This window comes from Mchenga conophoros, linkage group LG6 (assembly GCF_057382185.1).
Source record: "Mchenga conophoros isolate Kocher_MC1m ecotype Shallow Benthic linkage group LG6, M_conophoros_male_GT1.1, whole genome shotgun sequence".
In the NCBI taxonomy this organism is placed as follows: domain Eukaryota; kingdom Metazoa; phylum Chordata; class Actinopteri; order Cichliformes; family Cichlidae; genus Mchenga; species Mchenga conophoros.
The window spans coordinates 21,003,005-21,017,520 of record NC_140531.1 but is presented as its reverse complement, the minus strand read 5'-3'; the positions used below and the strand labels follow the sequence as shown (position 1 = coordinate 21,017,520).

At 39.1% G+C, this 14,516-nt stretch overlaps 1 protein-coding gene across 1 annotated transcript; it reads right to left on the bottom strand.

Annotated features, from left to right (window-relative positions):
* Positions 1 to 4,315: 4,315 nt before the first annotated feature.
* helt (helt bHLH transcription factor) lies at positions 4,316 to 6,203 on the bottom strand. Its single transcript, XM_085278638.1, has 4 exons — positions 6,036 to 6,203; positions 5,343 to 5,447; positions 5,089 to 5,185; positions 4,316 to 4,861 (listed from the first exon to the last, which is right to left on the bottom strand). Exons 1-4 carry the CDS (start codon positions 6,201 to 6,203, stop codon positions 4,386 to 4,388), a joined length of 846 nt encoding a protein of 281 aa, XP_085134764.1. The 3' UTR covers positions 4,316 to 4,385.
* Between the last annotated feature and the right edge of the window lie 8,313 nt (positions 6,204 to 14,516).

Here is a 14,516-nt window from a genome sequence, read left to right as displayed (position 1 = left end):
TTCAAAATAAATTTAAGATAAAAATGAATGAAGTCTTTTAATTAAGCATTAATAGACGTTAGGCATTAAAGCATCACAATGACAGGAGTAGCTGCCCAGATGCTTAGCTTAAGGAGAACTTGAGACCTGCTTTTTCAAATGATGCAGGAAAAACTGCTACACATAACAGTACACAACCAGCAGAATTATAGTGACTGTAACATGTATTCAGACAAAAAAAAGTCATATCACTCTTGATGAAGAGAAGCTGGCTGGTGTGCAAAGAGTCTTGTCAGTATAAAAAAACTGCAAATGTAGTCTTGGTATCTTTTACAAACAAAATCGGAGCGAGTGACGAATTGTGTCTCATGTGTCTTGCATGTAATGCAAATCCATTTCTCAGAAAGTGCACAAAAAGGAGTTGCAGTTAAAAAGTGTGTAAACGGATGAATACGCAGATCTTTTTAAGGTTTATCTTACTTTATCTTTATAAAATACTTTTGTCTTTGTCCCGTAGGATGATAAAACTCCTTTTTTCTCCCTTATGAAGTTGCCTGACTTCATTCTCCTCAAAGTTCAACTCTAAGATTTAGCTCTGACGGTGAGGTGCTTTGATATTCCCATGATGAATAATTTTATGAAAGAGCCGATTGTTAATGTTCAGCCTGTGATATTAATGCTAAAATAAAGATTCTCTAACTGAAGCTTTACCACCGCGGCTCATTTTTACATGACAATGAATGGTGAATGGTCTGGAGTCTGTTTTTTATTCCTGCTCAATTTATTATTATTCATGTGAGGTGCTGTGGCTAAATCTTTCTCATCTGGTTGAACATGAGTCTTTCTTCCTGCTAGAGTCAGGATTTAAACCAATATTGAGGCTGCAGGGATCCAAGTATTCCTTGAAAAGCTTTTCCTCTTTCATCGTATTGTTACTTTTCCATCTGCGTGGCCACTGTCTTCCATTTCTTTCATTTGCTCGCTTGTTGCTTGTCTTTTTGGTCAGAGGCTGGTTAATGTGGGTTTATCCAGCCATCCAGGCGATTAATATGGGCTTATCCAGCCGTCCTCCACCTATCCACTGAGTAATGATTCGCACACCTATCCAGCAATTTTAACATGAAAACATGCACATGAAGACACCTACCCACCTCCTTTTTTCTCTGTCAGTACCACATCGGAGGGCAGATGCCTAAAGTGGCAAAGGGGGTAAGCTACGTGTAATAATTTCAGCTTTGCCTATGAATTAAAACAGAGAGAAAGGGTTTACTTGCTCTCCTCTCAGAGAGAAACTTTGATTTCATGGTGTTGATTATTTTTCTTCGCAGTCACTCAAGGATGAAGCACAAGGATTCATCAATTGTTCCCCTTCCAGATGCACCACAAAGGAGCTTCTTGGTTTGAAAAAAACAACAACATGTGGTTTCCCCCACTCTTTCTTTCTTACCTTCTTTTTCAGAAAGTAAGAAAGAAAGGGGCCTGAAAGCACTTTGTTCCACTTATTGAGATGTGGCAGTCACATACAGCAGACGCAAGCTTGCCAAAAACAAGTTCTTACTCTGTTGAAGGCAAAGAAACCTACTGACTGTAAAAATTGATCAGCGCAATAAAATTGTTGGTTCTATGTTGCTCTGAAGAGGCAACAAATGTCAAATGTAAATAAACAGAAACTTTCTAACTGTGGCAGGTTTTCTTTTTCCTGCATAGCATCCTTCTTTAATCCTGATGAATAAAGATCCTCATTTCCCTAAATATATGGAAACAGGAAAACTTGGCTAAAGTTCTGACAGGATAACTTTTGTTCTCTTACAGACCCCTGTGATCAATAAAATGCAACTTTTGATTTAAAAGTATTCACACACGCACATTATCTAATCTTTTTAATCAGATGTCTAGGCTTGTGTTACTCATATTTGAACTAGAACATTTGTTCTATAGAGAACTGTTCATCATGGCCAGCTTCCAGTAGACGTGGCATCCCTCAAGGATCCATTTTGGGTCCTCTTCTGTTTTCAGTTTACCAGTACCCCTCAGCTCTGTCTTTTAGAAACATAATATTTAATAGCACTGTTATACAGAAAATATTCTATCTGATTGTAAGTGACAGTGACTATTCTGTGAAGAACCTCTTGAAATGTTGTAATGATTTCAAATAGTCTCAGGTAAATTTATTTTGCCCCAACCCAGCCTCAAAATCACTGCCATCAAGGCCCTTGGTCTTAACTGTAGATGAAAATCATTATGCTTTGTTGTTGACTTTGAACAGTCAAATCAATAGTGTTGTGAAGAACAACTGCGACTCATACTAAATTAAAGCCAGTTTTGCCTCTAGCTAGCTTAGAAAAAATTATCCAGGCCTTTATCACCTCTTGGCTGGACTATTGTAACTCCCGGATTTTATTATTCCACTCATTTTCAATTGCACGTGGGTCAAAACTTCTTCCATTTTACCTCATTTACACTGAGTAGCTGCATGGGTCCAAGGACACTGAGGTCATCCTCCCAACAGCTTCTCTTAGTGTCACCTACTCACCTAAACAACTAAAGGAGAGCATGATTTCTCTAATATTTCCATCTGACATGAGGACCTGTCCAACAGCTGGATTTGAATCATTTTTAAAGGCATACGTATTTTATATTTGTATTTAGTCATGCTTTGAGGTCAAGGTTTTGTCAATCACACTGCATGTCTTTTTACTTCTGTTTTAATAAAGTTATTGTTTGTTCTTTTGTGATTCTTGTAACACACCCAAAAAAAAGAAAAGATTCTAGGTCTGACCAACCGTCTCAGCCGTGGGCAAAAAGATGACAGTCAATAAAATTCTAAAAGATAATTTATTGACAAATAATCAAAAGATAAAACAGTCCAGTGTCCCATTTATGAATCAAGTAAAACACACAGTCCCAAGGCCAGAGCCAGTTATGCCACACTGCCAGTTGCACTCCACGTGTTGCCTTCAACAGGGTTAGAAGTTGTCCTCTGAGACCCACCACCCTGCAAGTATATAGCCAGTGGTCACTCCAGCCTCTGCAACTCTGCTGCCTTTAGGCTGTGGCATATAATAGGCCCTGGCCTGCACAGAGAGACAAAATGACACCTTCACTATAGAATTCATAGCGCAAAACCCATCCATCCCAAACATAGACAAACACAAACCATTCACTCATCACAGGCAGACGAACACATACATACCTGCACATAGAGACAAAAATGACACAGCAGTGTTTGTAATGTGGGCTATAAGTAGACCAGTCTATCAGTGCAATCAAGTACACCTGCCTCTAATTAGTCCAACCCCATTCCAGCCATTGGCTCACCAAAAATGTGACACACACACACACAACCACTCCCAACCCAGTGCAACTTCACACAATAATATGGAGCTGAATTAACACAGGCACATTAGTCTACCACGTTACAATTTTTCCAAGGTTTTTTTTTTTTACTCAATTTCTTTTATTATTGCAAGTTTATTGCTATTGTAATTGTTTCTGTGGCTTTCATTGTTATCATGTTATTTGTTTATGTGGGGGGTTTGTTTTGAAAATTTATTTTTGGAAATCTGGAATGCAGATTCATCTGCCTGGAAAACACACTGGGGGTGGGGATTGGGGGGCATCCTGTTGTTTTAATAGTTAATGTTGAAAACTTTTATTGACATAAAAACTATGCTTAAACAGCATGTTGAAATTAATTTAAGTAAGGGGTAATTTGGGGTTTCTTTGGTGCTGGCTTGGTTAAGTCAGGGGTGGGTGGGAATCAGACTCATGTTTACACCCTTATTTGTCACAGCCACAGATCCTAGCCTGGGATTTATACTCAAAGCTATTCTGTGGATACATTTTTCAGTTTAGTTTAGCTCATATCAAGAGCACTTCAGACTTGTGTGTCACCAAGCTCTCTCATGTCCAAATGACACAATTTACTCTCAAATCTACTCCAGTCAAATTTTACTTAACTTTTGTTTAAATATACCAGGAAAAAAAAGTTTGTAGCATGCTGTTTTTGTATACTTCTAGTAGTTCTTCTCTGTTCAGGCAATGTAGGGAAATCACAAACTGCTAAAAATGAACCCTTTCCCCTTTCTTTTGTAAAAGTCTTTTCCCAGAGTTGTGGTTTATCCTGCTATGTCTCTCTTTCTCTCTCTTTCTCTCTCTCTCTCTCTCTCTCTCTCTCTCTGTGTGTGTGTGTGTGTGTGTGTGTGTGTGTGTGTGTGTGTGTGTGTGTGTGTGTGTGTGTGTGTGTGTGTGTGTGTGTTGCTTTATTCGGAGATTTGGGCCCTCTTGCTCACCTAATGTAAGTGTAATGATAACAAAACAAGCAGTATTTTAGGCAGAAATACTCTATTTATTCACAACATTTACATGATCCATATGCATAAATAAAAAACATAAAACAGGGCTATTTACATGGCGTGTTGCGCATTGTGCAAACTAAACGTATTTGCGTGCGTGTGCCCGATGAAGTTGAAATAGTGGTGATCGAGTCCCGGTACCGGCGACAAGTATCCACCGTGCTGTTGTGTGTGGGCAGAGAGTGGCACTGTTGGGTATGAGATGCCTGGACTGCGGGCTGAGCTGTGCCACGAGAAGTGTCCCGGTGGACTCTGTTGGTACACGGAGTCACTGGGGCTGTGGTTTTGGTGCTCCGGGGAGGAATGCAGCTGGCTGAGATATTCAGACGGTTCTGGCATCGCGCCGACAGAGCCGAACACAGGCTCGGTGACCACACGGGACTTTGATTGTAAAAAGGCGAGGATCCTTGCGTACTTGATGTCTTTGGTTTCAGCTCTATCCTCTGTGGTCAGGTAGTGCACCAAGTTCTTCATACACTCGTGGTATCCGTAGTGGAAGTAGTTTGCAAATTCAGCAAGTAGTTCGCCTGAAATTAGCCAAAATAAGTGCTGGTTAGAACCCTGCGGGTGACATGTTGAACAACCACTTCGTGGTTTTTGTGGCTCATTCTGGTGCGTAAAACTGGGCATGCGGTGAAACATACATTAAAAAAATAAAGTCTGCCAAATTTTACACGACCAGCACGTTTGAAGCTATTAACTTAGCTGAGAGGACGATGGCAATGTCATGCGTAAAGTACAAGACTTCACTGACCTTTCTCTCTCCCGCGGGGAAAGTCCGCTGAGTGGAGCGCTCGCAGGTACTGGACCGTCATCTCCAAGATTTCAGCTTTCTCTAGTTTTCCAGAATTCTGAGAAAAAATGAATCGTTAAAATTATTTTTAAAAACATTTTAAAATGTTTACATATATAGAAGACTGGACTGCCCTATTAACTTTTTTATTTGTCATTTTAGATGTTATATAATAAAGCTAGTCAACAATAAATATGCGATACATTTCACAGTACCTGTTTAGCCAACGCCATTGGAACTGTTTTTCCCAGTTCGTTCAGGCAACGATTAATGCGGTCCCGTCTTCTTTTCTCGATGACTTTGTGGGAGATTGGAGTTCTCTGTGAAAACAGGGAAAGAGATATCATGAGTAAACGGAATCGTTGTATTGCCGCCCTTTTACGGTCCTAAACAAGCTATTTTTTTTTTAGAAAGGAAATCCCACAATTTTCAAAATAATACGAAATAATGTGGAAGAGATCCTAAGAAGAGCTACAAATCCTGGCGGGTTTTGCGCGTCGCGCGCTGTGCTGCTCCAGGAGCGCGCAGCGGCCACCTGCGCTCTGGACAAATTCGTTATCTCTGAGACAAGTAAACGATACTCTGACTATCGTTTAACGAGTGTAACAGATTATAAAGGTTTGTGATAAATGTGTTCACACTGCTGCCACCAGATACTGCCGAACTGCATAATATGGTCTTTCACCTCAACAGAAGTTAGGCTTCTCTTTAATGCGCGCCACATGGAGATGCACAAAAGCGTTTTACTCCTCTAAAGTGAAAAGTCCGGAAGATAGCAGTTTTACACTTTTAGCTGTAGGCTATATAGAGAAGCAAATAATTCCAACAGTGTACTCAAAAGTCTTTAAAAGTGCCAGGTTCCAAATTATTTCTGTCCTCAAAATGCCGAGCGCACAGGGAGCGCATACCTTCCTGTCTTTCATTTTAGATGCCATCAACGAATCCCTGATAAACGTCTTAAAAATGAATTTAGCTCGAAGCTGTAGAGATGTCCTGGTCTGGAAGGTGAAGGAGAAGACTGAGGTTTGAGCAGAAAGCTGTCCTTTATAAAGGATCCATCCAAGGGACTGTCGCATTCATGGTGTAAATTATTCCATGGGATTAGAGACATGCATTGGGTAAATGTGTGCATTTAGGATCAGTTAAAGAAATAGTAAAAATCTAAAGCCATAGGCTAGCAGGGGGGCAAACCTGCTTTGTTAATCCACGTGGCTGTTCAAAAGACACGTGATTACTTTTGGAATATTATTTGCATAGTAACAACCCAGGCGGGAAATAAGAACTGAGCGCTGGGATCGGCTGATCCGGCGGGGCGCACTGTGCGCACTGAAAACAAAGCCGGCGAAAAAAAGAATCGCTTTTTCTTCCAACTCGCGTTTCTCACACGATCGCCTGTTTACAAATCCCAGCAAGCGATCTTAACTCTCATCCAAGCCCGGTCCGAGTTTTAAGGCCTGTCCAGTGTCATTAGAGTAATTAAGTAAGCCTTTAATAGGCTGTTCCGCCAAGTTCAGGGGAGATCTTTTGGAGACGGAGTCCCCCCGTTTGTTCCCGGCGCTTCTCACACGACTTGGTGACACGTCCATCTTTTATGAGAGATGGCAAGCTTTTTGTTTACATTCTTTATTTTGTTGGACTCCTCGGCAGGTGTGTGATTAGCCCTGGCACACGAGCGTCGTCCGCGTCAAGGCCAGCGTCTCCAGCAGCCTCTGGCACACGAGGGTTACCCACCACTGGAGACTCTTTGGAGAGGCTCAATTTGTATCCTATTATCCTATAAGAAAATGTCTATTCACTCGAATGAATAGTTTCATTGGCCTAAATTTTAATAATGCTGTGAAAGAAAGGGAGAAATAAAGAAGAATGCAGCTGGTGTGAACGCGCATTATTCCCCGTCACCTGCAAGATGGGTAGCCTGGAGACCCCTATTCATTTGCCTAATTTCGGTCAACTTAACAAACTTTGGGAGAAATTATACTGCCATTGTTATGAAGGGTGAAGCTTTCTGATCGAATTAACAGCATGTTTTGATCCGGTAAATGTCATTAGAAAGAAAGAAACAATCGCGTTTAAAGGGGCCTGGGTAATGCGCCAAGTGGAGACGCCAAAGCGCAAACAGCACAAAGGGTGCTGGTAAATGCCACAGGGGACTTTTGTACCCTCACATTGCTGAAGTTTTTCTCCCAAACAAAGGGCATTATTTTATACTTGAATACATTTCATACAACAATTGGCTGTTTTCTTCAAACATATTTTCACAGCAAGGTTAACAACAGATTTATTGTGTGCGCTCCTTCTCACAGATTCAAAGTGCTCTCATGCGCCAAAACAGTTTGATCCAGCTCCTTTTTTTTTTTCTTCCAATGAGAACGTTTTAATCTCGAAACTTTCACTGTGCTTGGATATATTTGATCCTGTGAGCGATGTCGACGAATTAAAAGCGGCGGAGATCGAGAAAGAAAAGCTCACAAGACATCTGAAGCTTTTGGAGAGTTTTTAGAGCACCATGGAGAGAAAGGCGCGAGCGTGCGGGACGGGGGCATAAAATCCAATTACTTGAGTGTGGAGTTTTTAACACTTTTTTTATGTGTTTGTCCTTTGAAATATTGTGGGACTTGTGCGCTGTTGCTTTTGTAAAAGAAACTGAATTAAATACTGGAAGTTTTTGCTGTCAGACTTTAAACGGCAGAGTTGCGTCAGAAGGAAACCAACTCGTGAGTCGGGGTTTCTCAGCCTAACGGTTTTTGTTTCGTAGTGATCCATTAAATGTATTTCATATTCAGATAATTATTGTTGGTAAAACTTCGAATGTTTTAATAAATGGGATACATATTAATAGTTTTTTGTGCCTTGACAATGAAATCACTCATCTGTCAGCTTTTATCACACCTTTTCTCCTTCTTTCTCAGCTTCTGTAACATTTTTGCAGCAAATTAACTGCTTAACTTTTAGTTTGTTCAGGAGCAAAAGCATTACTATCTTTTTTAGAGCATATTAAACAATCTACTTTGAATGAAATCAAACTGCTGCAGTCTGTACACTCACTGGGCACAGAATCGCGCTTTCTGGGCTGATTTATCTCGTGCGCACTTGCATTCAGTCGCAAAGCAAGCACCTGTTGAACACCACAGAAAGAAAAAGTTCTTACGGCATTAAAAAACAGCAAAAATGTGTAGATTACTTTTGTATTAGCTAATTTAATTCAATTTACTGAGAAATAAACTCTAATGCGGACTTTTGACACAAGAGCGCATATGAATAAATATGCATTTAAATATCACTCTGTTCCCCTAAAATGGCACAAAATGGCAAGTGGTATAAAATGACATTTAAGAGATCTTAGCGAAAATGTAACACAGCAAACTGAATATAAATCACATGTGAATTCTCTTTGTGAACATTTTAATAAATTTATTGTATATATTTAATAATAGTGTAATAGTGTATGTTTAAAGTGAGCCTATAGTATTCCTAACAGGACACATCGCTCATGTTAAATCCATTTTTTTTAGTTTTACTTTACATGCAAAAGTAGATCAACAAGATCTGAACATAAATCAGATGATTAAGACTCTTTTTGTATGATAATGTTATATGTTGCTCATGTGTGCATGATCAGTTTTTTCTTGCTAAAATTAACTTTTTTTGTACAGTTATATCAGCGGGCTGCTAAAGAAATTCAGTGTGGATGTTCAAATGGTTTCTGTTGGCTGTTCAAAGCTCCAGTTTGCACATAAAAGAATAATATTCACCCAGAGGATCTGTTTTTAAGATGACTGACAAGTATGCCTGTGGGAGTCTGGTGCAATCTTTGCATTTTAGGTTATTTTCTAATCATAATAATTTATTTTTTATTTTATTGCAAATGGCATCGCTGCGAGATAAAACCCCCCACTGAAACACCATAAACAAGCCTCCAGTCACGAAGCCTAACAGCGGCTCAGTGTGCAGCAGTAGCCGCTGTGGACCGTGTTGTCAGGCGCTGCGCTCTGACCCGTGGTGACCTCTGAGGGTCCCAGACACAATCCTTTGGCTTGGTGCGCCACCCTCCGCCTGAACTGCAGCAGTTCACACGGTCCCCAATGAGCCCGTGGAAATGATCTAAGCTGAGTTCAGACTGCATGGTTAAGCAGCTTCAGGGCCCCTTTGAAAAACGAAGACTGGAACTATTTAAGCCGTTAAAGCTAGAGAAGGAAGCTTGTCCGTTTAAATTCAGACTATACCTAAAGTAATATCTGGGCCTTTGTCAGAAAAATGCTATTTAATCATAGAGTAGCAAAGAAATCTGCAGAAATATGTGTGAACGTTGCATAAAATACAAACATTCACATACCTCTAAATTACAGTCTTTATACTTTGACCTGAGTTTCGATTAGGAGAAACCTTGACTATCATTACACTCTTTAAAGCTTTTAACACTTAAGTCATATTAACACAAGACAAGCATCTGGGACTGTAATATATAAAGTTGAGGACATCTTGTCTCAGAGCGATGCTGTCCAAATCTAGTCCAACTCTCTCTGAAGGGCCTTCCGTTGATACTGACAAAGACCAGAAAGACACATCGCCCATATTTAAAGTCCCACATAGTCATCATCATCATCACAGAGCTCTTCCTTCTTCCTAACTGTGATTCATTGATTTCTTTTTTCATAAATTAGAAAGGAAGGCAGACTTATCAGACTCTGGGGTAACTTCTTGACTTTTAAAACGAAGACTCAAAACGTACACGTTTGGCAACGTTTTGCGTTTACACCGCCAGTTTATCTTTCCATGTCGTTCTGCAGATATCTCCTGCTGAACAGCATGTTTCTGATCAGCAGTTACAGAAGTCTTACATTACTACTGAGCCACAAGAAACTTACAATAAACACATTTTCTCCACAACAAATTATATTGTAATTTTGTCAGAGAGAATTTAGATCCTTTAAAGGAGGCTTGTGATCAAATACTCAACAACAGGAATAATAGCTGCTCTAATGGCAAAAGCGCTCCCTCTTGTGTTACAATCCGGGAAATGCAGTGGCCAGGATCTTTATGCAGAGACGCTGTTCATTATGCTTTCTTTTAAAGACAAATAAACAATATTATAGTGCTCCAGGTTACTGTGGTATGTGATAGATGCTTTCCACTACCAGGAAAAACTCTTTAAAATAAGTTATATAGTCATAAAGTTATATGTCATATATGGTAGTCTGAAAAGAAAATAACTGGACTTCTCAAAGGCATTCATCTTAAATCATTTGAAAATATTGACTTAGATTTGGGATTGGGTTTCTTTGTTTTGTTTTGTTTTTTGTCAAGCACTCAAACAATTCCATGAGAGTTCAATGGGGTAAGTTAGCTGTGTGGTGTTTGCAGATAAACCTAATGAAGAAACGGAAAGGGTGACTTTTGGTGAATTGTAAACTTCTCTGAATGTAAATACTAAATACAAAGTTGCATTTAGTATTTACTTGGGTTATCTTTTTCTAATATTAGAGTTTGTTTGATGATTTGAAACATTTAAGTGGACCGAAAAAAAAAGTGAAGTACTCTGGTGGGGGACCTCAGGATCAACGGTCAACAAGAATTTTAGCAATACAATGTTAGAGATATTATAATTCAGTCCACCTCTAGTATATATATTTTTTAAAGTTTCATAAAAGTTTAAATTTGCTGTAGTTTAAAAATACTAAAGTCATCTTAAAGAGGCTTTCCAATTCCCAAAGCTGCAAATCTCACAGAAAATTGGATGTGAACGTCGTATCCAAAATAGAAAGATTACATAATGGTTCCCATAATTGTTTGCAGTTTAAGTTGTTTATTGGCTACGGTCTAAATTTAACAAGTGCATACAGCTGTGAAAAAGGTAGAATTTTTCCCTTTCAGATAGTGGCTTGTAGTAGTGTGAAATGCAGCATATGAGTACATATGTAATGTAAATGCTTATCTCTAAACTGTAGTTGGTAAAAATTTGACAGTATGCTTGTTTACTTTGTAGAACTCGGTGCTGTTTGTAAAGCCAGAGTTATCAGAGGTGGTTACGATGTAGGTGAGGGAAACAGGTCACCTTTAACCTCTCTGGTGGTGATATAACAGACTGCCAGTGACTTCATAGCGAGCATTATTGATTCTCTGTTTCAGAGTGTGCACCCTTTTTTTTATTGCTGTTGCTGTTTTTCCAGTCTTTGGGTTGGTTCATTGCCTTTATGGATTTCTGTCGTCATAGCTGTCTTAAAATGTGTTTTTATGTCACCACAACGTTAAATTATAATGTTTGTCAAATGACTTTCAGTTTCCTGTTGCAGGTTGTCTAAGGGGAGGAGGATCAGGTTTCTTGATAAGAGCACTTTTGCCTCTCAGTAAGAAGGTCCTGTGTTTTTTAAACTCCCAGAGTCGAAACATGTTAACCAGTGACTCAAAATTGACTTCAGATATGAATCTGAAGCTGAATGATTGGCTCCACGTGTTAGCCCTGACCTGTCCAGAGTACACCCTGCCTGCCACGTATGACAGCTTGGATAAGCTCCAGCCCCCTGTGACTGTGAATTTGATAAGCAAGAGATGTCAATTCCATTTTTAAATTATAGACCACATACACCGCGTTCCAAATTATTATGCAAATGATATTTTTCTCTGTTTTTCCTAAATAGTGGATTCAAATGACAGTCGGCATAATTTTTGAGTCATCGACCAATAGAGTATAATTCAAGTGTTACTGAACAAAACTCCCAATGAAAAAAATTTTTTTAAATAAAAAAACTTAAAACGCACTGTTCCAAATTATTACGCACACAGAGTTTCAAAAGATTTTATAGGTTGTAGAGAATTGAAAATGGTCATTTGTTGAATTTGCAGCATTAGTAGATCAATTTCATTGAAATCAAAAGCTATTTCAATCAAAAACATCTTAACAGGTCAAGTTACATATTAACATAGGACCACTTATTTGATAGCAGGTTTACAATTCTTGCATCCATGGAACTTGTAAGTTTTTGGAAGGTTTCTACTTGAATGTCTTTGCAGGATGTCAGAAGAGTCTCCCAGTGCTGCTGTTTGGATGTGAACTGCCTCCCACCCTCAGATTTCTTTGCTTGAGGATGCTCCAAAGGTTCTCAGTAGGACTGAAGTTGGGGAAGAATGGGTACCACACCATGAGGTCCTCTCCTTTTTCCTCTTGTTGTTGTAGCATGAGATGGTGCATTGTCTTGCATGAAGATGGTTGTGTTGTAGAAGACACAGTTCTTCTCTTTCTACCATGGAAAGTGGTCAGTCAGAAACTCCACATACTGTGCAGAGATCATTTTCACACCTTCAGGGACCCTAAAGGGGCCGACCAGCTCTCTCCCCGTGATTCCGGCTCAAAACATGACTCCACCACCTCCTTGCTGATGACGCAGCCTTGCTGGGACATGGTGGCCTTCCACCAGCCATCCACCACTCCATCTGGACCATCCAGGGTTGCACGGCACTCATCAGTGAACAAAACTGTTTGAAAATTAGTCTTCTTGTAGTTCTGGTCCCACTGTAGCCGTTTCTGCTTGTGAGCATTGGTTAGGGGTGGCCGAATAGAAGGTTTATGCACAACAGCAAGTCTCTGGAGGATCCTACACCTTGATGTTCGCAGGACTCCAGAGGCACCAGCAGCTTCAAATATGTGTTTGCTGCTTTGTAATGGCCTTTTAGCAACTGCTCTCTTAATCTGATGTATTTGTATGGCAGAAACCTTCATCATTGTGCCTTTGTCTGCACAAACACGTGTGTGCTCTGACTCAGCCACAAATCTCTTAACATTATGGTGATCACGCTTAAATTTTCATGAAATATCTAAGGTTTTCATTACGTGTCCAAGGAATTCAACTATTTCACACTTTTCAGCAGCAGAGGGATCATTTTTCCTTCCTATACTGCCTGAAAATTGGGGATTTGCTTAATAATGTGGAATATCCTTCTTTAGTAGTTTTTCCTTTAATTGGGCTCACCTGGCAAACTAATGATCATAGGTGTCCGAGATTGTTTTCAGTGATACAAAGAGTCCTGAGACATAATTCCATCCATGGGTTTAATTTAAAAAACAACTTATTTAATCTTTATGACACTTAAACACAATTTGCATAATAATTGGAACGTGGTGCGGTGCGTTGGAACAGCCGCTTTGATCTTTTGTGGGCCGAGCCAGTGCAACTGCTCTTTCTGTCAGTTTAAAGAACTTAAGTAGACTTTGACTGCACATCCAAACCCTGAGATATTTTAATATAAGAAAAGAACTACAGTTCCAATTAAAAATTCTCGTTCCAGAGTTCTTTTAACAAGATAAAGAGTTTACCTCTTTCCAAAACTAAACATGAAAAACTAGACATGAAAAAGATTTTAGATACCCCCCTCATAATTGAAACAATTTTGAAACTTAGAAAACTAAAACCCTGGTTCTAGTATTTGTTAGTTTGCTAAAGGACATGGTTATTGAGGACATCTATGAGGCTGTAAGTCGACTGCTTTCAAAAAGTTGTGTTTTTATTGTAATGCCTGTGGTGAATTTACTAAATCTGGCCTCTGACACTTGCCCTCCATACAGTAATCATTAAAAACACTAAAACCAACACAGAATTGAATAAAAACTCAACATTTTCAAACAATAAAAGTTAAACCAAAATAAGAAGATAAGCCCTGGAAGCTAACTGAAACTACACCTAATTAAAAAACAAAAAGTCAAAATGAAATAAAAATTAATTAGAAAATACAAAACTAAGATAATTGTGATTGTAACTTTATGTGTTCAAATTGTGTATGTAAGTATATTTTATGTATTCCACTAGTGGCATGTGCAGTGGGACAGTGGATATATTGGAAAAAGATGTTGAAGATGGAAAATGAGGAAAGGCAGCAGATAGAATTAGAAGACTTACATATTTGACTAATGACAAACACATGATAAATGTTCAAAGTACCCTGTTTAAGATTCAAGTGGTGATTTCTGGCTGGTGCTTGATTGTCTGGTTGTCAGGTAGTAGTTGTTAACAGGTGTTCACATAACTTCTTTGAAAAGCTTGTAATTGAGTATTTTTACATTGTTGAATTGGAACTTTTAATTTAAGGTGCCTTCAGGTGCCACCTTAAATTGACAGGACAAATGGAGCTGCAGATGTTTAGTCTATTCTTTAATCAAATGAACTCCCTAAAGGACTGACTGTATATTTTAAGTTGGGGGTGGAAATAACTTCAAATAGTCTCACTGCAGTCATTCACTAAACCTCTAAACACTATTCTCCTGAGTAGCAATTAAAAAAAAGTAAGGGTGTCTTAAAATTAGCTAGTATTCGTTAATTACTCGGTTCGGATGTACCTGATTTCATTCACATGGATGTGAAACGCTCTATCGACCGTCACAACTAACTGACCAATGACCG